This window comes from Plutella xylostella, chromosome 27 (assembly GCF_932276165.1).
Source record: "Plutella xylostella chromosome 27, ilPluXylo3.1, whole genome shotgun sequence".
NCBI lineage: Eukaryota > Metazoa > Arthropoda > Insecta > Lepidoptera > Plutellidae > Plutella > Plutella xylostella.
In genome coordinates, this window is record NC_064007.1 from 4,087,748 (window position 1) to 4,114,997 (window position 27,250).

General features: G+C 42.2%; 1 protein-coding gene across 6 annotated transcripts; it reads right to left on the bottom strand.

Annotated features, from left to right (window-relative positions):
• Positions 1-171: 171 nt before the first annotated feature.
• LOC105381191 (collagen alpha-1(I) chain) lies at positions 172-26,960 on the bottom strand. 6 transcript variants are annotated; one of them, XM_038110202.2, is made up of 21 exons: positions 26,815-26,960; positions 23,375-23,470; positions 22,529-22,708; positions 21,236-21,366; positions 19,037-19,159; positions 18,410-18,538; positions 17,580-17,800; positions 16,766-16,925; positions 16,045-16,165; positions 15,260-15,846; positions 14,778-14,883; positions 14,221-14,321; positions 13,736-13,871; positions 13,127-13,225; positions 12,632-12,763; positions 9,717-9,869; positions 8,581-8,695; positions 7,904-8,013; positions 7,242-7,384; positions 3,128-3,446; positions 172-2,906 (listed from the first exon to the last, which is right to left on the bottom strand). In XM_038110202.2, exons 2-21 carry the CDS (start codon positions 23,442-23,444, stop codon positions 2,221-2,223), a joined length of 3,822 nt encoding a protein of 1,273 aa, XP_037966130.2. In that variant the 5' UTR covers positions 23,445-23,470; positions 26,815-26,960; the 3' UTR covers positions 172-2,220. The 6 variants fall into 6 exon arrangements, with proteins under 6 accessions (XP_037966130.2, XP_037966127.2, XP_037966131.2 ...); XM_038110199.2 differs by having other exon boundaries at positions 26,723-26,944; XM_038110203.2 differs by having other exon boundaries at positions 18,410-18,535; positions 26,723-26,943.
• Positions 26,961-27,250: the final 290 nt, after the last annotated feature.

Consider the following 27,250-nt stretch of genomic DNA (forward strand, 5'->3'; position numbering starts at 1 on the left):
CGTCATTTTTTATTATGTACAAACCTAGATAGGTTCTTCGGATAATTTACCTACCTATATTTTAGTTCTATCCTGGTTCTATCCATACATAGTTCTCCCCTGGGGCCATTGGATAGGTATGGATAAGATTATATTATAGATCGATTGTCTGGTTTTAGTAAAACAAGTGTCTTTACAAGCATATCATATATTTTTTTTATAATAATTAAGAATAAATTCTTACATCACGAGTTATAAAATAAATACATTTATTGCCTTAAATTAAGTCCAAAAGTACTCTGTACAGTTATTGTTAGCGATGTACAAACGAGAACGACGTGTAAAAACATTTCAAAAAACAAAAAAAATACAATTAAAAGAGCCTTATTACGGGAATTAAGTTTCCATTGTGTACTACGAACAACCTAACAAATTGTGTAAGAATCACAACCAATAGTTTGCATATCTTAATTTCATTTCTTACCTTACACAAACTATTATTAACCATTGCTCTCTTCGCTTAGCCTAAAACAAGAACCATTCTTTACCTTAATATTATAATTACAGTTAAATTAAAACTATCTAGTACCTAGCGGGTGTCTCCATTGTCGGTGCGGTGTTCGCCGTGAGTTTAATATCATTTCTGTCGAAATGTAATTGCTTTATTAACAAGGCATTATTTTTAACGGCACTGATACTGCGCCTTTAATTTTATTATTAGATTACTTTTACTTCACAGACCTAAACTCTTTACAGAAATCTCCTATTTCAATGGTATAATAACTATGAGCAGAGTTAGGGTATTGAACATTGTTGGTTTTAAATAAAAATAGATAATTGGCCCATAATTATTGTAACATTGAAAATCGGACAGACTGACATATTCGAATATCAAGACCAAGTGAGCAGACTACTAAAGAAATTGTGAGCCTGATTTTGAGCGCATACTCAGTCAAAGATATTCGAAACTCAGACTTAAAGATACTGTATAGAGTTGAGTTTGCAAAATATCACGGACAATTTACACTGAAAACTATATGGTTGACGAATGCTTTATTATTTAACTAAATTATCTTAAAATATTTAATGTAGAACAAGCCATATTGGTTTAAGTGTAAATTGTTAGTGACATGTACCTTAATTTAAAAATAATTACACTGGCTTTTGTTACTCCTTCATTAAAGTTTAGGCTTTCATTAGACAAACGCGAATAAATAAAATAGAAAGTAAAAAAAATATCACGAAAAATATTTAAAAAATCATGTGGCAAATTAATATGGCATCAGATTTTAAGTACGTTAACTATTCAAGTTAGTCTACGATAAACGATAATAACACTTCGGACAGTGCAAGAAGAGCTATCGAAAGAATTGTGTACTTAATATTGCATTTGTAGGAATCTACATTCACTGGAAGACAGTAAAACTCATTGACATCAGATCAAAAGAAATATTAAAATAATTAAAGTGTACAATGATACTGGCCATGAAGCCAAATTAATCCGAATCACTAAAAATAATACTAAAATTTAATGGACAGAATTAAAACGTTTTAAGTGGTGTACTTCTTCTCGGTTTACAAAACAACCAAATCTTGGTTAAAATATTACAATTTAACACAGGGCCTGGCTGCATTAATTTCAATTATTGACTAGAAATCTGTGTGCATAGGAATCGTGTATAAATAGCTAAGTAAAGGAACCAATACACTGAAAATTGTTGCATGTCTCTGAAAAAAATATTTAAAATCTAAGTTATTGCCATTAGCAAAATATGTCTAAATATGTACTTTCGAATTATGTAGAGTACATGGTCTACCACAACGCCTAAGCTTTGTACAATTTGTACAAACTTCTCCACTAACATAAAACTCATGCTCAGTCAAGAACCCTACAGTAGTGACCTAAAAATGAAGTTTCTATCCTAATAATCAGTTTACAAACGAAATTCAAGAGCGTTCATTAAAAAAAACCTACAAATCTCACATTCCCCTAAACAAAACTCACTAACAAAATATTTGATCTCCAATTTTACTGGTGTATAAGTAATACCTTAAGTACGCTTGTCTCTAGGGCCGCGGCCCGCGGTAAAAATGATTAACGTTACAAAAAACATCTTAACAGTATTATCAGGCCATTTTTAGATCCGTTTCTCGAAGTCACAACACTGTGACTAGGTGCACGTCCGCCGTGGGGCTCCAACTACATCTATCGTCCCGCGCGAGTCTGCCGGCGGGCGGACATCACTTGGACGGCTGGTAGGGCGGGTACTGCGGCTGGCCGCGGCTGCCGGTCGCGTACAGCTGCTGCTGAAAGTTGTGGAACTGCGCCGCGTAGTTGGGGTCGGCCGTGGAGGGGAACCCCTGGCCTTTGAAGCCGGCGCCGCCGCCCATGGAGGGCGGCAGCGGTTGGGCGGCGCCCATGCGCACGCCGGGCATGCCCTTGCCGCGGAAGGCGGGCGGCGGGCCGCACATGCCGGGCGCGGAGAAGTCGCTCATCTTGGGCGGCTCGTGGAAGGCGGGCGGGTAGTGGGGCGCGCGCAGCATGGGCCCGCGCAGGCCGCGCTCCAGCTCCATGGCGCCGCGGGGGAAGTACTTGGCGTCCATCTGCATGGGGTTGGCCACGCGCTGCAGGAAGTCGAGGTTGGGCCCGCGCGGCGCGCACGGCAGCTGCGGCCGCGTGGGCAGGTACTGGATGGTGTTGGGCGCGCTCGCCTTCACCTGCACGTTGGCGCCGTTGAACATGGGCATCTTGCCGCCCATGCGCGGGCCCATCATGGCGGCGTCCGGGCCCATGGGACCCATGGGGCCGCCCATCGGCCCGCCGCCCATTTTGGGGCTGAGGTTCATCTCGGGCGGGAAGTCGCCGCCCATCATGCCCTCCATGGGGCCGCCCATACCCGGCCCGCCCATGTTCTCCATGTGGTATCCTGTTGGAAACATATTAAATATGTTAGTTTATATCACAGATAAAAGTAATTAATACGGGCATTATTCATATACACTGAAAAATCTATTAAAGTTACTATTTTTAAACACAATGCAGCAATAGCTATTAACAAATGATACTGTGATCTATGTACGCCGTTAAATAAGCAAAACTTCGTTAAAACGTCTTTGAAAAGAGCACAAAAACAAACAGCCAACTTACCCATCTCATTCATCATCATGTGCGGATGCGGCGGATGGTGCTGCATATGATGCGGTGGTCCCGACCCGAACGGGCTCATCCCCCCTCCATTAGGCCCCATCGGACCCCCGGGGCCGGGCCCGCCGCCCCCCACCGTATTCGTCAACTGCTGCGACATCTGAGCTAGCGAGGAAATAGGGTCGAAGGATGAAGTCGCGGTCATGGGCCCGTTGGGGCCCTGGTTGGGGTTGATGGGGATGTTGTCCGGTCGGTTCATACTGCAGGGTCCACTGAACGGGCCGGGCAGACTCGTGCTGTTGGGGCCTCCGGATAGCGTCGTCTGGAATAGAAGTGGGTGAGGTTAATGTATGATCATTCAGTATGATAAGGAGTATAGTATAAGGGAACGGCTATTTAATGGTAGGTAGTCCTGTCGGTATATACGGTCTACGGTCTTATATGTAGGTAGAACATGGCAAGCTCTGGAGGCGGCTAAAGCGACGACCTTCGACAGGTAGACAGTACTGGCTGCATGCGGAAGTTAAAAGGCATAGTGCCAGCGGAGACGGACGACGATGCTGTGGGATGTCTTCAATAGAATTCCAAATATTTGAAACTTCCATTGAAGTCGTGTCCACGTCACGCCACGCTTGCTGTTGTGCCATCACATTGATAGCTAACTAGTTGACTGTAAATGACGTCACAGTTACCTCGTTGTTCTCGGCGGTGGAGTCGTGCGTGGAGCCGCTGCAGCTGGTCTTGCCGCTGCTGGAGTAGGGCTGCGGCGGCGAGCGCTTGCACAGCCCGTCCTGGCTAGACCGGCTATGACGAGCTTCCTCTTTTATACGCATTTAGTGCCACTAAAAGCTATTTTTCCCAGGTGTTTTATAAACTGTACCTCATGTACCACCTAGGAAGCAACTAGTGTTGCCACGAATAGTGAATTGGCCGAATACCGAATATTCGGCGACGCTGCCGGCCGAAGCGCCGAATATTCGGCCGCCGAATATTCGGCGCTACAACCTGTTTTTTTTGTGCATGTGTTTACAACTGCTTTGAAGAAGTCGCTACAGATTATATGAGAAATTCTAATTATTAGGAGGCAGAATGCTGTGGCAAACGAGTTGAATTTTTATTTGATAATAGTTCGCCTAGATCGGATGGCCGATCCTTACAAGTGGTGGTCAGCAAACAAAAAACAATACCCGAACCTTAGGAAATTTGCAAAAACTTGTCTTTCTTCACCTGGAAGTAGCGTTTATAGTGAGACTAGTGAGAGGTTATTTTCTGAGGATGGTTACAATGAAAAGCGCAATCGTGGGCTACCAAAAAAATGCTGAAATGCTCGTTTTTATCCAGCACAACTTACTACTGATTAATTTTAAATACTAAAATGTTGTGATTTGGAAATAAATACACAATTTTGATTAAAATAAGAAGTAATTTTTACATGATTTACTATTCGGTATTCGGCCCGAATAGTACGCACTATTCGGCCGAATACCGAATACTGAAAAAACTGGCCGAATAGGCCGAATACCGAATAGATGCCGAATATTCGTGGCATCTCTAGAAGCAACTGACGCTTTTTTAACTGTCTAATATTTCCATCAAGGTGACAACCCTTAGACCAGCTCTAGTGGTTTTCATCAACAAGCTTAGAAGAAGATCCTGATTCGCATTTAGCGCTATCGCGATGAAAGCTACATATTTCGATTACCTCGGTGCTAAGATGATACTGCGACTGGCCGCCACTAGATACTAGTAGAAGAAGAAGTAAAGTTAGAAAGCTGAATAGTCGGGTATCAAGTTACCTCGTTGTTCTCGGCGGTGGAGTCGTGCGTGGAGCCGCTGCAGCTGGTCTTGCCGCTGCTGGAGTAGGGCTGCGGCGGCGAGCGCTTGCACAGCCCGTCCTGGCTACACCGGCTAGACTGTGCTACTTCTTTTATACGCGTTTAGTACCACCGAAAGAGGCTCCATTCCCAGGTGAAGAATAAAAATGTACCTCATGTACCACCTAGGAAGCGACTGACGCCTTTTTAACTGGCTTATCCTTCCACCAAAGTGACAATCCCTAGACCAGCTCTACTGGTTTTAACCGACACGCTTAGAGCAAGATTCTGATTTGCATTTAGCGGTACCGCGACGAAAGCTACATATTTCGATGTTGTAGCTTTGAAGGAGACCCGTGAAGGGGACGTGATCGGTCGTGACGATGATGATATACAGGGTGACTTTTTAGTCATTAACGAAATTTTTTCCATGAGTTAGGTATGTACAATAGAGTCGATTTCAATGAAAAAATTAGTAGGTAAATTTTTCATGATTTATTTTTTTTGTATCCCGAAATATTGGTAAAGTATGGTCACCGAGTCACTGAGCAATAAAAGTTAAAAGCGATAGGTTTCTCACGATACAAACAAAGCCGAAATTAGACCTTATTGCCGCCATAAACCAATAAACTCTCGTTTAGCGTGAGAAAGGGGCGGAGCTTCATTTTGCAAAGGATACCGCCGCTAATGGGTAATGCGTCATCGATCTGACGTCAGTCGCCTGCGCACCGCCGCGTCACACGTGTCTCTGTTTACCCAAAAACCTTTTTTCTTTCGACGCGCGCGCACCCCGGGCCGTCTTGTGTTATGTTTGTGTGTGTGTGCTAAATGTATTCTAACCAAGAGTAGGAGTAGGTATGTTGAAGAGTCCCAAAATAAGAAATAAGATAATTGTCGCTTTCGAGGAAGTGAAAAATTACATTGTGGTGTTAAATAAATTAAAATACAATGAGTTGAAAGTGTTGTGACGTGCCATACTTTGTGTAGATGTGTAGAAGGGACTCCACTTCGAACAATTTGATACTTCATCAATTGTTCATCACTTACAGTGATTGAGGAAGTGTGTGCTAATTACGGTGTTGCGGTAAGGTCCCCTTGGATTTGGATTTTTTATTGCAATTTGACGGTTCTAACTCTAACCCCTTGAAAGTATGGGGAAAATCATTGAGCAACTTATGAATTTATTTGAAACTAGCTGTTCCCGCGAGCTTGGCTTCGCCTTAAATAGTTTTCGTGTGGGAATTCCGCGATAAAAAGTAGCCTATGTTCTTTTTCAAGGACGAGACCATGTGTATACCAAATTTCATTCAAATCCGTTCAGTAGTTTTGGGCGTGAAAGAGTAACAGACAGACAGACACAATTACTTTCGCTTAGTTAGGATTCACGGGCAAGTGGGCGTGGCCAGACGCGCTACTCGCGCACGGTGACCATGAGTCTTGGTTTTCTGGAGAAAACTTTGAGTGCGAATATCTTATAATTTTAGTACTGAAAGGTACTGAAAGAAAATACACGTAAGTTATATTTTTAACCAAGGAATGTTATATTACAATTTCGTTACTGACTAAAAAGTCACCCTGTATACAGCAGGCAGCTGTCCTATGCAGTTAGCTACTGACAAATGCTTTCGCGCAATGCTTCTAGACGCGATGTATGTATTGGCGTCCAAAGCACTAGACTATTCGCTCCGAATGCGCTCTTTCTGGAAAGGTTCTAAATGGCTAGCTGATGATGAAGAAGCAATGGTTACCTCGTTATTCTCGGCGGTGGAGTCGTGCGTGGAGCCGCTGCAGCTGGTCTTGCCGCTGCTGGAGTAGGGCTGCGGCGGAGAGCGCTTGCACAGCCCGTCCTGGCTAGACCGGTAATGACGGGCTACTTCTTTTATACGCATTTAGTAACACCGGAAGAGGCTCCATTCCCAGATGACATATAAACTGTACCTTATATACGGCAGGCGCAACCAGGGTAGTCAGCGACTGACGCCTTTTTAACTGGCTTATTCTTACACCAAGGTGGCAAACCCTAGACCAGCTGTAGAGGTTACATCAACAAGATTGGAAGAAGATTCTGATTCGCATGCAGAGCTATCGCAATGAAAGCTACATACTTCGGCTTTCGATGATTTAGCAATGGTTACCTCGGAGCTACAGGCGGTGTCATTAGTGATGATGTCGCAAGGTTACCTCGGTGCTAGATGCAGTGGTTTGGTTAACGGAGATACTGCAACTGTCCGCCGCTGGAGACACGAGTAGAAGAAGTGAAGTTAGAGGTCTCAATAGTCGTCTGTCAATGACGTCACAGTTACCTCGTTGTTCTCGGCGGTGGAGTCGTGCGTGGAGCCGCTGCAGCTGGTCTTGCCGCTGCTGGAGTAGGGCTGCGGCGGAGAGCGCTTGCACAGCCCGTCCTGGCTGGACCGGTTCGATTGAGGGCTCGGCCTGGACTTCTCGTCTGTTGGGGAGAAATGGTTTAGTAATTTGGATAACTGACGTGATATATCTTTAACGGCACACTATGCAGCATGGCTGCGACAGTAAAGCACATGGTGTTGTATGGGATCCATCTCACAGGGCAGCTACGAATTTACGCTGGGGCCTTTTATTTATAAGTTAATATTTTGGAATGATGAGGCCATTAACAGGGATAGACTGGGAAGACCTAGAGGGAGAAATTTTTCCTTTGACCTAGAGGGAAAAAAATATAATGTAGCGGCAAGACGCATTTCAGATCACTGAGCCAGCGGAGTAAGTAATCTACTACATAAAAATAAGTCGGGTTTCCTTCCTGACGCTATACTCGAGAACGGCTGAACCGATTTCGCTAGTTTTGGTCTTGAAATATTCGTAGAAGTCCAGGAAAGGTTTAAAAGGTAAGAAGGGTAGGGTAGGGTAAGAGGCGAAGCAAAGCTCGCGGGCTACCACTTTAGTTGCAAGTAATATACCACTTTGCAAGATATCCTGTTTAACTTACTGTTGCCTGCGGAGGTGGGTGTCTGCGGGTTGTTGAACCCGGGACTCTGCTCCATGGAGAAGCGGCCGCCGCGCTCCGCCGAGTGCGCCTCGGGCGTGCCCGGCATCATGCTGTATAACACACAGAACATTGAACGTTAGTCAAAAATATCATGCTGTATGAGGAGTGAGCTCAATTTAACGATGTAGGTCTTTAGGGATGCCGCTCGCTCGGTAAACTTATCTGTTGCCTTTACTGCTGTTTAACACACTATTATAAACTTTACTCAAAATATCATGCTGTATGAAGAAAAAAGTTCAATGTAACTCTGCAGGTATTTAATAAGAACGGGAAATATTGCATCGCATAACCTTTCGACTGTAACACTTTCATTGTGATTAGGGTTGATCAACTCCATAAACTATTGATCTGTTCCAATTACCCTTTAATAGTAAAGCTTTACTTTCCAGGTCAGGTTTTTTATTTTCCAGGTCAATCGCAGAAGACTCTTAGGATGGAGGTGCGGCTAGAATGTGCCAAAATCGCGCGACACCTTTGGTTAAGCCGCTCCGTCGACCAATAGGTCTATTACAAGGACGTCCAAGATGCACCATGCGCATTTCAGGCACCGAATTTTTCTTCTTTTATAATACGATCGGGGTAAGCTAAATTTAATAAAACGACTGAAAGTATCTTACCCAGCAGGTGATTTCTGGTTGTTATTCGACTGCGGCGTCTGCCCGCCGCTATTCGAACCAGGACCGTTGTCTTTTAGCGACGTGTTCGGCTGCTTCTGTATCGTTAACTCTTGACCTGTCACCAAATAACACACTTTAGTAATATGACCATAGAGATAATTTTGTGATGACAGGTGCTGTTGATGTGCATGGGGAAAGAAAGCAGCGAAACTTTCGCAGCTGTCAGGGTTAAGCCAATCAGAGAATTGTATTGGCAAAATGGCTACCGAATCAACCAATGACAGAAGAGATTTTGCGTTTCTTCCCCCACTGAAAACATATTTACATGTGAAATGTTTGACACGCCAATAAAAATCATGCAGACGTTAGAGCACAATTTTTGAAGGCGTTCGAAATAGATTTCCGTTTTCATGTAGTCAATTCTAATGTGTAAAGAACGATAGAAATAAATAGATGAGACATAAAATGGCGGACCCGACATAAACTAATGTGTAGTGATTTAAGAACAATTAGCCATAGAGTATGAAGATTGTTTATGTTAGCACATTTTCACCAACCACCACCATAAACGGAAAACGAATATAAAATAAAAAACAACTTAAAACAAAACACAGATTTAGCACACACAAAAAGTGTAGTTTTTGACGTTCCACGCAAATATTAACCATCGCGTAAAATCTAGTATTGTTGTCAATAAATGGCAAGGTCTTATGATGACAAAGGCATTTATTGCGTGGGTCGTCAAATACTATAAAAGCCTGCGAGTATTGCGAGATATTGGAAAGTGAATGGCTCGCAATATCCGCGTGTAGAGCAAGTACAAAATTGAGAAGCTTATTACAAAAACAATCAGATTGCAGTCGGAACGTGCAAGAACATTTTAAGGAGTTTTTTTTATTTGTAGTATTTGTTTAATCTGAATCCGACCTCCCAGGGATCCGATAATAATACCTACTATTTATTCTAAAATGTGATATTTTGACTGCATTCAAATTAGTCCTAAAATACATTAGGGCATCCTTCTTAAAAGATCAGTATTTACTTAATCCTATATTAATTTTCCCACATTCAATTTGTCTGTTATAACATTTAACAATTTAGACCGGCATTTCCGACTGCAACCAGATCGAAATTACCTTCAAACTGATTCAAATAGGAGATCTGTTGTGGGGACGGCACGGGCATCAAACTGGGTTCCTTCCCCGTGGGAGGCTGGTTCTTCTGCTGCTGCGCCGCCAGGCATTGAAGCGTCCTCACAAACACTCCGTCTTCGAGTTTCTCAAGTATTTCTACTCGTTGTTTATATATTTTTGGCGGCCATTTTGTTTATTTCATCACACAGGGTGCGCAAGCGTCAAGCAGTTTGCGGGGGACGGGGGGAAAACAAAAATAACGCATTACAACTACAGAAACAAATCAAATTAAAATGTTTTCAAGAGATGCTTCATCCCATATCTTATATAGTTTTATTATGTTTCATATGGTCTGTTTAACGTGTAGCTTACCCATTTGTGGTAAGGTGTAACAATAGATTGAAGCATCTCAGAAAATAAAACAAAAAATCATTCGAAAAAAGTTGTGGTTGGTAAAATGTCTAACACATGACATAAACATGCTTGCTACGTCTATGGCTTCTATCTAGTGGGAAAAACAAAACACAGTCACAAAACATGCTTTATTCATTTGAATGTTACCTATAGATAAAGACCGCTCCAAAATTATCTCAATTTACAAAATATTAGAAAAGCACGGACTCTCTCAATAAATTGATTCCTTTACTATACGAAGTCCCTGAGCCGATCGGAGGTTTCTTCAAAAAGTATTCTAACCCCAAGAGCTCAAAATTAAAAACTTTTTCAAGCATAGAAAAAACTTTAGTTTGGTTAACAACTACTATTCGTAATTTATTTTTTTACTTCAATCACCTATAAAACAGCCGTTTATTCTTCCTCTTCCTCACATCCTATCGTGTATTTCCGAACAGTATTTCTAAAAAATATCACTTAACAGGATCCCCGTTTATTTTTCTACATACCCTTGCAATTCCGGCCTACTTACTGATAAGCCCTAAAAATCTTTGATTCTACAACCATTCGAAATTCGGTTTGTGCCTCTTTTTATCACTTATTGCTGATGAACTCATCATGTATTGGTGTCCTACAAATGTGCTTCTAAAGTTCTATAAAGTGCCACTAAACACTGAACTGGCGGATCCCCGTTGTTCTTCTGCATCCCCTTGCAGTGCTGGCCGGGGGGCTGCTGAGCCCGGAGCGCGCGCGCGACGCCTCCGCCGACATTTATATAGTACCGCCTAGTCATTTAATAGGTTCTACCTTTTTTGGCATAAGATTTATTTGCCTAATCTCGTATTGCATAGTAACGTTTGGTCAAAGTCTCGTTACGCCGAAAATCGTATTGCATAAATCTCGTTTAGTATAAAGTTATTTCGCATAACATTCTTTAGCCTAATAATGGTATGGCCAAATCTTGAATAGCCTAATAATGCTATGGCATAGGTTTATACAAAGTAATAATATTCGTTTGGCTTTAACTTTGACGGAGCGTCTCCCTACATAGCGCAAACTGGTGCCTTGTATTGTTTCCGCTGTTTGGAAAACGCTCCGCTCCGCTTCGCTGCGCTCCGCTTTGGTTTTGATGAACATGTGCACCTAACACGCTCCTCCTCGCTTTGCTCGTCGTCGCACCTATTTTTAGGTTTCGATCTCATGGGGTTTGTAATAATTATATTGGTCGTTAACTTTCGATTTTTTGATCATACAATATCGTGATTTTCGGGATGTAGGAGAAAAATACCACAATTTGTACATTTACTACATACTTAATATATTATTTATTAAGATAACATTAGGAGAAACAAGATTATACATAGGTATAGACGAACATACATACATTTGGGCAAACGAAACTTAGGTGTTTAAAGATTGTGCCTAAAGAGTTTTAGACGAAACGAGCCTTATGCCACATAAGTCTTGGCAAAGTGATCGTTCGGCCAAAAAAGTTTAGACCATACGAGTTATGCAAAATGAGTTTTGGTCAATAAAGATTATGCGAGATGAGCGGAACCCCATTTAATATCGACCCGCATTTCTGAACAAACTATAACTAAGTTTCTGAACCGATCGGATGTTTTGAAAGTCTATACGGGTTATTCCAAAACTATTCTAACCCAAAGAGCTCGAAATAACCTACAGCTACGCCCTGAAATTTTATTTGACCCTCATTTCACATCACGCGCAAGACGTAATCTTTACGAATAGACGGAATTTCTTGGCTTTATAACGGTGCTTCTAAACTTGAAACGGCCGTATATTCTACATTCTTTCCTCATAAAGTGCCAATAAACAAAACCCTTATTTCACTGACCTGGCGGATCCCCGTTGTTCTTCTGCATGCCCTCGCAGTGCTGGCCTACTTACTGCTACACCCTAAAAATCATTACTACTATTCGAAATTCAATTTGTGTCTCTTTTTATCACGCATTGATACTCATCATGTATTGGTTTCCTACAAATGTGCTTCTAAACTTCTATAAAGTGTCACTAAACACTGACCTGGCGGATCCCCGTTGTTCTTCTGCATGCCCCCGCAGTGCTGGGGGGCGGGGCTGCTGAGCCCGGAGCCCGCGCGCGACGCCTCCGCCGACATTTATATAGTACCGCCTAGTCAATTAATATCGACCCCTATATCTGAACAAGCTATAGCCCAGTTCCTGAACCGAACGAAAAACTACTACTCGATTTTTTTCTTCTTCTCAATAGCCTATGAAACGGTCGTTCATCTGTACTCTTTCCTCTAAACCCATCGTGTATCTATCTGTGTCCTACGACAGTGCTTCTAATACCAACTGACTTGGCGGTTTCCCATGATTCTTCTATATACCTTTGCAGTTCCGGCCTACTTACTGCTACGACCTAAAATCTTTGCTATTTGTGCCTGTATTTGTCACGCATTTTTCATAAACCTATCGTGTATTCCTATCCTACAACGGTGCCCCTAAAGTGCCAATAAACAAAAATATCAGTTCACTGACCTGGCGGATCCCCGTTGTTCTTCTGCATGTTCTTGCAGTGCTGTCCGGCGGGGCTGCTGAGCCCGGAGCCCGCGCGCGACGCCTCCGCCGACATCGGCATCTGCACTGACGAGTGCGACGGGGATTGTGTGGCTGTGGGGGGTTAGAGAGAGATGGGATGAATGAGATAGATACTCCAGGAGGGCTAGCACGGGGCGCAAGACGGGTGGGTCAAAATAACGCGCTCCCTCTTGAGGCCGCGCGATGTGAGTGAGCGCGATACAAAACTTTTGTAACGTCAGCGGCAGCAGTTAGGCGTTGGCTGTTTAAAACACTATGTAGTCATGTGATACCCTGGTCCAGCTCTGGTGTCTGTCACCGACACGCTAAGGAGAAGTATGAGTGATTTGTACTTGTCGGTACATATTTATGAAAATTCGGAGTGCTGCGATTGCACGATAACTCTCATGTATTATTTTGGTGTGAGATGTGTAATTATATTTGTGGATGAGTTACCTATAGGCACGGAGGCAGATCTGTGCAGCGGCGAGGCGCCGTAGGGCGGCGGCGGTAGGCACCCGCCGCGCTCTGAACAGGGAGACTTCACTTGTGTACCTGTGAACACAACAGAAGTATATTACATAACTATATAATATATTATGTGAATTTGTTGGCAATTTTTATGAAGATCGGTGGCAAGAAATCGTCCTGTCGCCCTTATTGACACATGGGCTACTTTTTATCCCGGGTTTCCCACGAGAAACCTTTTAAGTCGGCCGCCTGTGTCTAAAAGTATACAGGCGGAGAGCAAACAGTGATGTCTTCTAGTATCCCGCTTATAACAACAACGTATTGGGTTATAGATAGATATGTGTGACAGTGTTGTTTATAAATGTTGGTTTCCCTACAATAATTATTTTGGATTTAAATTTATAATTACTCGTATAAGGGCTGATTTTTCAATAGCCAGATAAAAGTTATCTGATGAATAATTCTTAATTCAGTCATATCTGAATGTTTGTATTAGACAGTGACAGCAAGAATTTGATTCCAGATAACACTTATCAGACCATTGAAAAATCTGCCCTAAAACACATAATATTTTTAAACATGCAAATCACTCACTAAGCTCCTGGTCCATGCTCTTGGGGTCATCGAAGAACTGGTGCATCTTCTGCCAGTCGATGTCGGCGGGGCTCTTGGGGCTGCGCAGCGGGTGCTTGTGCGGGGGGCCCAGCCCGCCGGGGTCGCCGGGGCCCATCTGGGGTAGAACACAACAGTTAAGCCTCAATAAGGCATGGCAATACAAATTTCATTGGTTTACGCCCGTCACTAAAGGTTCAAAATAAGGTGGGAACTATTTTCTCTTTGCCGTATTAAAGGTTAACAGTCGCTAAGCATAAGCACAGCTAAAAACGGGTATTGACCTTTTTATATTCGTCTCTGTCGCACGCGCACAGTAATAGTGCCGTCACGCTTGCACAGTGACTTTGATGGCCGGCGGCAGAGATTGTGATTGGTTGTAGATGCAAAGGTCAACGTTCGATTTTCTCTGTGCTTGCCGACAGGCCTTTATGTGATAGGGGTTCTGGACTACGAGATGTACTCACCGGTCGCCTGCCGTACTCGTCGCAGGCCCCGGGGTGCGGCATCCCGTGCGGCTCGCAGTCGTGCATGCCGCCCATCATGCCGCCCTCCATCATCATGCCGCCTGGAGTAGAAGATATGGAGTTATTGGTCACAAAAATGATGATACGGATGAAGAATAGTTATAAACTAGGAACAATTAACTAGCCTGATCGATCAGCGGATAAATCTGAATAACTGTTGTAAAAAGTTATGTGACCAAAAAAAATTAGATAACAAAAAGAACATACTCAGAAAATCGAAGGCTTTAAAACTGTTATAACGTTGACACATAAAATTGCAGTTTTATAAGTCAAAGTAGGAAGGTCTGCCCGACCTTTATTAAATGTTTAATTATTGACCTGAGTAAACCTAAGGGTCATAATAAAAATTTCATCACCATAGCTAAAACCATAATTCAATACCAACAGTTTTGAGCTATGACCTTAAACTCCCTTCAAGTAAGATACATTTTAAAACAGTTTATTTACACATGAGACATTGTCCCCATGGGACTATTGACCTGCGCATGAGCACTCACCGTTCATACCGCCCATGCCGGGCCCGCCCATCATGCGCGGCGGCATGTGCGGCGCGCCCATCATGCACGGCTTGTTGCCCATGCCGCCCATCGGGCTCTGCATTCTCTGTGTGGAGAGGATAGAGTTGTTAGAGAGAGAACATTATATTGTAATGCTGGCACCACACTTGGCTATTCGTATTTGTATTGCTGACGAGCTTAAACAGCCTATTGACAGAACTACAAAAATATGCAAGATCCGCTGGCAATGTAGCAGGGGAAACGTTTCAGCCTGTTACACCAACGACCATAGAAAGGTAGTCGATAGTGGTTGGGTGAGGAAAACCGGCCAAAGAGTGTTCTGGCGCTCCATGGGAAAAGCCATTGTAATGATTGAAGTCTCATTTCGAAGATTGGACATATAATACTATACCTACCTAAAATAGTAAATCAACAGACAAGATCAGTAGGTATAATTAAATTCAAATAGCAATTAAACTCACCCCCATAGGTCCTCCACAACCTCTGCCCATGTGCATGTCCGCACACATACCGCCCTTCATATCCGGCCCTCCGCACGGACCCCTAATGCTCTTCATGCCACACGGACCCATCGGCCCCATCGGCCCGTTCGGACCCATCGGCCCATTCGGCCCCATACCCGACATCATCGGCCCATTCGGCCCCATCATCCCGTTAGGCCCCATCGACCCGTGCCCCATACCTGGCCCCATATTCATAGGTCCGTTTGGTCCCATGTGTCCCATTGGTCCTGGGCCCATGGGTCCGTTGGGTCCCATGGGCCCGGACATGGTGCAGTTGGGCCCGGAGGACATGGACACCATGGGTCCGGGCCCGGAGCTCATGCCTGACATGTTGGGGGGGTAGTTCATGGCCATGTTGCCGCTGGACGAGCTCGGGGGGTTGTCTGGGGGCTGGCCTCCGTCCGACCCCGTGCCCCCGGGCTGGTTGGGGTTGGGCCCGCCGCTCTCCGGGAACAGTATCTGGTGCATCTTCTTGAGCGTCGCCAGCTGCTCCTCTCTGTGCGCTCGCTGTTGCGGCGTCAGGTTTTCGTCGGGGATTTTTACACCTGCGAGAAGACGAAAGAAGACGCTGTTAAAAATGAAATATGCTTGATTGTCAAAGTATTGAGCCAAAGTGGTAATCATTTCATTTAATTTGTTATTATGCCATAATAAATTACATTCCCCATTACCATTGCACAAAGGCTCTGTTACTGGGGACTAGCAATGCCTAAAGAGTACAGTAGTGTAAGAAGTGAACTCACGGTTACCTTTAGGGCCGGGGCAGTCGGGGTTGCTGTCTGCCGCGCCCGCCTCGCTCGAGGGCGCGCCGCCCGCCTCCGAACACGCGGGTAAATTGCCGTTCGACATTAGGTTGGGGTTTTTCTGGAATTAACAATGTTTTGTTAGTTGGTAGAAGTTGGTGTAATGTTAGCGAATAAAGAAACATTATGAAAATAGCTGACGGACTCATGCTGTCTCGTTATATTTTGCTGTAATCGTAGCTGACAGAGCCGCGAGCACAGGATTCGAAACCTCCGTTTACGTTGCGTATCGTCAAATGTCACTGTCAAAATGTAAGGCAAATTTGTTAGTTCCAAAAGTGGCATTTGTTTTTTTCCATATGTTTGTGTAAATTCGAAAATAGTGACAGTGGACGATACGTTATTTTTCCATTTGTTTGTGTTGATTCGAAAATAGTATCGAATCCTGTGCTCGCGTCTCAGATCTATATTCCATCTAAATCGCTAATTATGTAACAGCTACCATTTGAACATTTATATGACGAAGTTATATCGTCTATGGTGAGGTGAGACACATTCAGACTAGAATGTACCAATTTTCTGATGAAACAAAGAGAACAGCTTATTGACATAATGGTGCCCATGATGTCAATAAAGAAAAATTTACTTTGACATAAGCTGCTTTATAATAACAGTTGTCCTAAAGCAGTGGGTTACAGACTCGGAAAAAAAGTGCACTCACGGTGTCCCATGGCATTTCACCATCAGCACCGATGCCGTCCATGACACCGCAGGACGGGGTGCCTCCCGGAAACCCCTCCATGGGCCCCAGCTGGCCCATCGGGCCCATGCCGGGGCCGCCCTTCATCATCATCATCTGGTTGGGGCCTGGGCCAGACATTCTGTGGAAGATTGAAAAAGGTTAAACCACTTCTAATTATTTAGGACATCGCAGTTATCTGGGGAATCAGTCTGGTGCTGTCGCGTCTGAATGTGTGTAACAGACAGTGACAGCAACTATTTTAATTTATTCCTCATATAATCTAAAAAAAAAAAACTTCTGATGCCATTATAGTTGTCTTTGTAAAGTGACGCCATTTGACTATAGTGAATATTCTTTCTAACCCTTCCCTACTTCAACCATAAATCATTATAATAAGTTTAAGGCAAATTAAGATATAAATGAAATGATACATTAGGTATATTTACATGGGAATGGTTAAATAATCATTTGCTTCCCATACAAATGGTCAGTTTTGCATATGTTACAAAGTAACGCAACATACATCTCACACATAACTTATCATAATGTTTTACAAGTTGAATTATTTACAATAATCTACATTTTAAACACATTTAACTTAAACTTGACTTTAACCCGTCGATTCGATAGATTTACGGCTATACTTTGTAAATAAAATATAGTGATTCCTATTTCGTTTGATTGACAGAAACTTATGTCTGGTGAAAACCAACAAATGAAACATAAAATGTATCGACAGCTGTCTCATGCTATATTCTACAAAGCATTAAGATCACATCGCACTTCAACATACCTGTTAGGGCCCATCATATTAGGCCCCATCGGGCCCATCCCGCCGTGACCCATCGGTCCCATGTTGCCCATTGGCCCGCCCATCATGTGGCCCATTTGGTTGGGCCCCCCCATCATGTTAGGCCCCCCTCTCATGCCACCCCTGGTCTTGGCCATGGCCAGGTTGTTGAGCCACTGCGCCGGGCTTTGTTTGTTGAATTGACCCATTTTTAGGGGGTGTTTCTGTAAAAAGGAGTATTTGGTTAGTTAGTCGGAATTTCTTGGGAATCTTTCAAGGTATAATTCTAGGGTAAATTGGGAAATTATTTTTTTGTGTCTTTGGTAGCGCGAAACAGATTTTCGTTTAGTTTTTTAGGGTCATTCATAGCATACGTAATGTATACCTTCAGTGTTCTCAGCCATATTATTATTTTGATAAAATCAGTTAGCCGTTTAAAAGTTATGCGATTTTGGAGGTTAAATGTTGGGGGTTTTTACAGTTGGTTAGGTAGGTTATAAATTTCTACAGATTGCAAAACTTACTTCTAAATACTTCTTGGTGCCGGGCTGCGCGCAGTGGTAGGCGATGATGGACTGGTGCTGCCGCCATCTTGCTATTGTTTCTCTATGTGCACTAGCTACATACCTCTAGATACTTCTTGGTGCCGGGCTGCGCGCAGTGGTAGGCGATGATGGACTGGTGCTGCCGCCATCTTGCTATTGTTTCTCTATGTGCACTAGCTACATACCTCTAGATACTTCTTGGTGCCGGGCTGCGCGCAGTGGTAGGCGATGATGGACTGGTGCTGCCGCCATCTTGCTATTGTTTCTCTATGTGCACTAGCTACATACCTCTAGATACTTCTTGGTGCCGGGCTGCGCGCAGTGGTAGGCGATGATGGACTGGTGCTGTCCCGCCATCACCGCCTCGGCTCCCTTGTTGGCGAGCAACGTGGAGAACACGAAGATCTGACTCTGCTGCTGGCGGGAGAGGACTGGGCTTTAGACATGGATCACGAGCAATGAAAAAGTTCCGCCTGCCATTGCCATTCCATATGACACTGGAACTTTTTCATAGCTTCTGAATGTAACATACAGAAGGGCTAGCACGGGGCGCAATTAAGACGTGACAAAAGTTTTGCTAGCCCTTTAGGACAGTATCATTATGCTAGTGCTAGACAGTAGCACGAACATTGGTCTTTGAACGTTCGCAAATTCAATTTCAGTTAATACTTGTTCCTAGTAATTTATGAAGATGGATGTCATTTTACGGGCTTTTCGCCGTGTCATTCGTCGCTTCAATTAACCTAACCAAATCTTGTATGAGGATAGAAAAAAATCCGAGAGCCTACCAAGAGATGGTCGAATTTTTACCTTTAGTCCACACAAAGACTCGAACTTCGAAAACATGTAGGCAGTTGTAAACTGTCGATTCAACGAATTCAGTGGATAATCTACAATATAATAAGCTTGTCGTACCTCCATGCTGCCCTGCTGCTTGCTCATCACATTGCTGGGCAGCGGCTGCGCGTCGCCGCCGCCGCCGCCCATGGCCCGGCACGCGCCCAGCTCCGCGCCGCCTCGGCATGACGGGTTGCCGTCCTGTAGGGAACCATTTTATTTTATTCTGTGTTGTACAAATATAAACATAAGCGTATAACAGTCAGTAAACAGTCAACCCGCAGGTAGAAGAAAAAAAATTTATGCTACAAGTGTAAAATAAAACCAAATTAAACCACGTTACAACAAGTTTGTAGAGAACCATTAGCAACATTGAGAACATGAAAAATGTAATAAAAAGGCCGATTGTCTACCATCGAAATTCCCTGGCACACGACATACCTCGAAAATTCAGTGAAATATTGTATGTAGCCCTCGAGATACGTCGAGTGTTCAGATGATGATGAAGTAGCGAAAATGTAGGGCCAGCACGTCACATTTTTTTTGGATATTAAATAATGATTTATATCCTTATACGGGTACGGGAGAGTTGCATTACTTGACTTTTCAGTGATTTTTTTGAACACCAATCAAGTCATAAACAATACCGAGAAAAATTCGATGCGGAAATACACTTATGCCTACCTCAAAAAGGAATTAATTAGTACCTATGTGCTTGTAATAACATATTTTATCATACCCATGTCTTATACTACTGTATGATTCAATTGATATCATCAAGAAAGTGAATATATTAATTTGCACCATTCCATCATTTATTTAAGTACCTACCTACAATTTCTACTGAAAGCTCGATAGCTCGGCATTCCACGAATTAGATCAATAACATACGAGCTATCCATATTCAATTCACACAATCCAAGAAAATATTTGATCTCATAACAAAAAGCAATTTCTCGCGACGTAGCGTGAGCAAAACCAATTACAGTAACATTCTGCGATTTTCTACTAAAATGTCGCATCATTGTGCCAGATATTAGACTAGCTGCACCGCTTTGATTCGTCTGCTAATCAGCCAGACATTTTCAGGTCAAGACAACACAAAATATTTCTCTTGTAACCCTCGTTGCTAGAAAATGGCGGTAAACTAATTTATAAGACAGGAAGCTTTTAGGTTCATCTAAATAGATTTCAGGTTTTTTTTCATTGTGAGCCAATATTTCCCGGTTTTTGGGTGTGTCCGCAAAATGGCAATATACCACCCCCTGTTACATTGGATCCTATCGAACACTGGAAAATGAAAATGGGTGCAGATACTGTAGATATATGCATAAAAAGTGCCATGTTTATATCTTTAAAATCATGTAACAAATCCCCGGCTAGCTCTCTGTGATTGTAGCTAAGTAATAAACAGACAAACATTTGACAAAAACCAAACATTTATTAAATATAAACGTAGAACTAAGCCGGCGAAGCCGCGTGCCCGCCAGCCATGCGCGTCCAAGTGTGAAAACGCCGCCACCGACGGCGCACTATTAATTGATGTGTAGCTTCAGTTATGCGCACTGCCATTTTGGGTAAACGCTTGCGTAATCTAAACTGTTTGCTTTAGTTATTGTGGTAATCACACTTCCTTTTTGCAGTAAAGTTCGCAAAGGCATAGGTCAATGTCCCTTTTATGATGGGACCAGTTTTGAAATCGCGATATAATTTTGTATTAGGTGAAATTTTACATAAAACATGTTTTTTTTTCAGTTATTGCCATTATGAAAGTTGTTTAGTATGTCGGGACTCGGACCTGCTAGTTAACAGATAAAATTCCAGTCAATTTTAATTTGGAATGTGTTTTAAATGAAGTATCCGATTAATCACAGGATAGACGCGGACATTGCGGATCGCTCTTAGCGATAAGCCGCCTATTGAGCATTGTGTATTTAATTATATAAAAAAATTAAACGTTAGACTGGCGGCGGTAGACATTTGACGAGGAAGGCCGAGGATAGAGACTTGCGGTGAGAAGCTAATATCCAATAGTAGACGAATATGTACCCACGATGATGATGATGATCAATGAAAAAGTTAACCCTTCAAACGTACAACCCATTTATCAATATTGATATTCCCTCCTAGGAGAGTGATGGCGAGCAAGATTCTCTCTTCATTTTGAATATCGACCAATAGAAATATACCTACACTAGAGGAGTGTTCGTATATCAAAACTCACTGTTACCTTTATCTTCTCTAAAATGAAATAGAAAATAGGTAAAACAAGCATACCTGTATGTTCCCAGTAGAAGTCCTGAGGCCGGTCTGCGGGTCGAGAATGTCATTGGAGTCTGAAGACAGGCGCTCCGACTTCAGTGAGCCAGGCCCGAGCTCGTTCATTGACGGCGACTTGTTCGGGTCGCCTGAAAGGTTAAGAGGATTGAGTACTTTGTCGGTAGATGGCGTTTGTTGTGGTTTTTATTTCGGATGGAAAATGGCGGCTGTTATATAGGTGGGAGTAGGAAGTAGTAGAAAGAGCTGCGATTTGAGCGAGATAGTATGTCCGCCCGCCATTTTTATATTGTTTCCTTGTCCACTTTGTGGTTAGTGACCCTGACTACTGAGCCGATGGTCCCGGGTTCGATTCCCGGCCGGGGCAGATATTTGTTTAAACACAGATATTTGTTCTCGGGTCTTGGATGTGCCCGTAAAATGGCAATAGGCCCGCCCCCTATTACATTGGGACTAACATACACTCTGGCGAAAAGTGGGTGCAGCAATGCACCTCTGCCTACCCCGCAAGGGAGTACATTAGTACAAGGCGTGAGTGCGTGTTTTTTTTTTTTTTTTCTTTGTCCACACTAATTTTACTTTTATTGCATAGCTTACAAAAGTAATAATAATCATTTACGAGTCCGTGGCCTATATTATAGTAGTACTTACTTAATAAAAAAAATGTTATTTCATGGAAGATAAACATACTCGAAACGATGGTAAAATTGATAAAAATCTTTGTAAGTATACCAAATTCAGAATCTGTGTGATTTCTTGATAAATTGTTATATGATTTATTTCCTTTTAGGCCACAAGAAGCATAGTAACACGCGTTTACAAACTACCGTTAATAATCAGGAAATTATTTGATAACGAAACTGTATTATAATGTGTAGCTTGAACACATTATTACTTATAGTGGTATTTTTCTACAGAAACTTGGATTTGGAAATATCTTTGCTAAGCATCAACATGTTACTTTTTGACTAACACATGGTGAAAAAACCTAGACCAGCTTTAGATACTTTTTCATAGCAACTATTTATAGCTCTAGATATTATTACCAACACGCACTATAAAATGAACCATTGCGGGCGAAAAAGCCCTCTCCTACCAACAAAAACAGCAAGCACTCTTCCCAACCCACCATCTCAAGGCTGCGAGGCCTGATGGAAAGATAGAAAGCATCTTCACACAGAGCTCATAGCAAGTCATACACTATAGCTAAAGCTCTAGATTTTATCACCGACACGCGCTAAAAAAATAACCATTGCGCGGCAAAACACACTCTCCTATCAACAAACTACTCACCATCTCCATCCATCAAGCCATCAATCTCAGTCTTGATGCCATCCACCCCCATCTCGGCGTCCTCCCCGCCAGCACCCTGCTGGCTGCGGGGGCCCTCCATCTTCACTCGGAGCTCATCCGGCTCCTTCTTGAGCGCCGCTGGAGTGGGCAGCGAGGCTGAGGGAGGCCGCGAGCCGTGACCTGTGGAGGGGAGGGGTTAGTTTTTTTTAATATTGACTCCTTATGCTATTAGCTAGCTGAATATTATAGCTCGACCCTAAGCTGAGGGGAACAGGTACTTACTACCTCAGATGGGAGAGGTTTGTTTGGGATCTTGAACTGTTTATAGTGGTGATCTTTCATACATTTCCTATATCTTTGGGTGGTGTCATAATACATATATCTTGTCTCATTATATTGATGATCTTTCCTACATTTACAACAACTATTATACAATAAATCCTTGGGAGATATTAGGGTTCTGAAGTGACTTTCTTGTCATTTGTCTGATTATTAGAGAAGGAGAATAAGTAATTTTTACATTCAAAAATGTCTTCATATAATAAAACAGATGCTAGGGAGAAACCTGTTCAGGGATAGCTGAAAGATATAGACTTGTGAGTGTAAATGCATGTCTGTCAGATTGGCAGTGAATGATGAATACACAGGGTGAAATGGATGCATAGGGCAGCAAGGGCCACCGTAACTAATGCAGCTACAGGGAAACATTCTTAGGGCATTCACCAATCAATTTGTCTCCATGTTCTATCAGCAATTCTTACATAAACTTTTTTGATTCAATTCTCTTGCTTTTGATAGCCTGTATAGCAGCCATTCAGCCATTGATGTTAAAGTGGTATTACTGACCTGGCTCGGCCGGGTCGCTGGGCTCATCCTTGAGTCGGGCGCCTCCACCCTTCTCCTTCTCCTTGATCATACCCCTGCGTGCCTTCGCCAACTTGACTGCAAAATTACAAGAATGTTTTTATATTTATTTATTACAAATCATATTCTAGACTTAGATTAATGTGCTCATAGATGAACCATAATCATAATCTAGAACCTGAAACAAGACTTTATTGATTTACCTAAAACAAAATATGATATAATAGGGGTTATGGATCAAAAATTAAATGTATGGTTGAAAATGTACACACGAATGTGTACACTGAGGAGGATACAGTACTAAAATTTAATTTGGTTATATCAGTAATGCTTCAAATATGTTAGGAATTCAGAAGTTTAGGAGGTGAGGGTGAGGGGCAGGATTTGCTGATGGGAAATAAGTGCTGAGAGGAAAATGATGTTCAAGGCTGCTTATATTTAAATGATGAACATTATATATGTTATCAGGGTGTCCACTCAGAATGCTCCAAAAAATTCCCTGACTTTTCCCTGACTTTCCCTGACCGTTTCAAAAAATTTCCCTGACCGAAGATGAAAAAAATAACCTAATTTAAGTAATTTGAACACGAAAGCTTGATTTCAAAATTTTGTGTTTAATTGTTTGACACTTATTCAAACTTGACTGCGTAAAATATTTATACAGGGTCCCCAAAAATTGTATATTAAGAGGGAAGTACCTATAGCACTTGCTCGTCCATACAAAAAGAGAAAACGTTGGTCTACTTTTAAATATTATCCAATCTCCATGATTTTTTAGGATATTGGCGACACAATAAATAATTTAAAAAAACCTAAAAAAACGCATCCGCCTTGCAGCTTGCAGCAAGTTGCTATACTGCCTAGTTTAAGTCTGACTAAAATTTGGCTGATTACCATCGAAGTAAATATTGAAACCGAAATTGAAACAGAACCAATTTTTTGTTGTATGGCACTCTCCTGCCTGACAAAGTTGTTAGTTGTGTAAGTATTTTTTTTTTAAATTTGATTAAACATGCAGTGCAAAATAGAATAAAATTTGTTTTGCTTTGCTAAATTAGTAAAAAAATAAGTTATAGATTAATAGATGCTGCGCGGAGGCAGCGTAAGCGGTCTCGCTGAGGTATAAAATAATTAGCGAATTGAGAACCTCCTCCTTTTTTCAAAGTCAGTTCATGAGCGCGGCTGCAGCGCGTCTGCACCAACAAAATCATGTTATTTTTTATCACTAACTTCTAAATTTCTTTAAATTAAATTTGTTTTGAATGTTGAGTTGAGTCACCCTCTTTTGCATCAAACTGTATATACGGGACATAATTTTACCAGCTGAGTCTGGGGTCTTGCTAATCTTTTAGAATTCCTACTATTTTTTCTATCTGTTCTATTCTATTCTCTGTGGGGGTGTAAGTACCTGCACCTGGCTCCCTCGAGTGGAACCTTTGTGCATATCCCCAAGGTCTAAACTGCCTTCCTAAGCTTGGACCATTTCCCACCACGCTGGTCCACTGCGGGTTGGTGGGTTCACATATTTAGATGTGCTAAATCTAGATATGCAGGTTTCCTCACGATGTTCTCCTTCACCGTAAGAGCGATGGTATACATTTAACTTAAGTTAAAAGAACTCATTGGTACATGTCAGCGCCGGGATTTGAACCCGCATCTCTTGCTTGAGAAGCGGGCGCTTACCCGACTGAGCTACCACCGCTCCGACTGAGCTACCACCGCTCCTTCTATCTGTTATATTTGATTAAATCACGATATACTTATACTTACCCCCTTATTCATAAAAAAGTTACTAGACGCTTTAGCTATTGAACTGTTCTGTCACTCTCTGACAGATAACAATTTGTTTCAGTAAAGTTTATTAAAAAAAACTTAATTAGTAAGGATCAGACAAAAATATTCCAAATCTAAACGAGATTTTATTTTATGACTTATTTATTTCACGTAAAAAAAGAAGTATTACTAGTAAAGAAAAGTACTAAAATTATGCTAGAAAAGGGTCATTTTTCCCTGACTTTCCAGGTGGCCCATCAATTTCACTGACTTTCCATGACCACCTAGAGCTTCCCTGACTTTTCCCTGACTTTCCCTGACTTTCCAGATAGTGGACACCCTGGTTATATATATGAAAATAAACCTTGTTTCACAGGGAAGACATCTGACATAACCCTTATTACATTTGAATAAGGGTAGTTTTGTTTGTATCACATGACTTTCCCCGTGAAACAAAGTATAGATCCTCAATACTCCATTCCCATTAGTCCTACCTATTATTATAATCTCACATTAAATAAGACTTACCTACTCAGTTTCACATACTATTTGGTAACATAGCAAAATACCACTCAATATCAAGTTAATTGTTACTTTCAAAACCAGATTCATTAATGTTTTAACGATAGAAATAGTTAATACACTTTGTATGATCTGCTTAAGTTTACAATGATAGCTATTTATCAGTTTCATAATACATTTTATCTAGTGCAGCGTAAACAGTAGATTTAATCAAGTCCGCTTATGAAATCTGCAACTATGTATCTCATGTTGATAGTATTATTTCCTAACTCTGTAGATTCAAACAACATCAAGCTAACATAATTGCTCTTTAATCAAATGATTAGTGCTCAACTCTGTCTAGGCATTCTAGGCACAGGTACAAGACCTAACCTAGATTTGCAGCAGGTCCTGGCAGGGCCATATGAATGTTAAACTGTGCACTTATAAGGCAATGTTGTCTCAATCAGATAATTGGGAGTGGTTTCCATTCATAAATAAGTAAACAGCCATAATATCTGTCTGAGAGTGGTTGTGTACACTCGGCCAGGCGGCGACAGGCGACGAGGCGGGATTATTGGCACATGTCCCACGAAAATGCCACTTCATTACAAGAATGACATTATATGCTGCAAACTATCGAGAGATTATTATAAATAGAGGAGATGAAACCTTGAGGGAAGACTCGGCGCGCGCTGCGCCCCGCGCTCCGCCGCGCGCCCTGATCTAGTCCAGATATACAAATAAAACGAGAATACACCGCGAAATCCCATAAAAATTCCTGGTTTATTCTCCATACATAAACAATGAGATGGATCGGGTGTACGCGGCTGCCCAACGCACGTTTATTGTGGATGTTTTGTGGCTTCAGCAACGCCGCGCGCGCCAAGCGCACGGCCTGCGAACACCGTCTAGCATCAGTTTATATCATTCGTGTGATCTAATTACGGTTTATTCGATGGGAATGCAGTGAGAAACAAAAAATCGGGATCGCTGACATTTTTGTTTATGGTACATCGACGAGATCCAGAATCCACAAATAGCGAATAAACGTACACGATTACCGCCTCCCGACGGATTCACTATCACTTGATAACACTACACTTCTTGTCTTTTCACATTTATGTAAGTTTCATTGTAAATTATACCTGATTTTTAATTTCTTTCTATCAGCATTGAACACAAATCACCACGCACACACAACACAACAACATATGCGCACACATGCATATAAATAAGTGTATAATACGTATGTACATGAAAGCACACATCTGCATTTACAACTACTGAAGTAAACTGATGTCTCAACGTACAAAAATATGGCATTCACGCTCTTACTTCGCCATAGACAAAAAAGCACATTGACATTTAGGTTTGTCTTTGAAAGCCACATTTTGTCTATGGTTTAGGGTAGCAGCACACCTAATAATACTATTATTAAGATTTGTATTATCAAAGAGACGAGTCGAGCGAGTAAGCTACTGCAATTTTACAAAAAGCTACTGTAAACTTCAAAGCCGTGTTGGTTTAAAATGAGCTATTCTGTAAGAGGCCAACACAAACACAAAACGAGAGCTCGGTGTG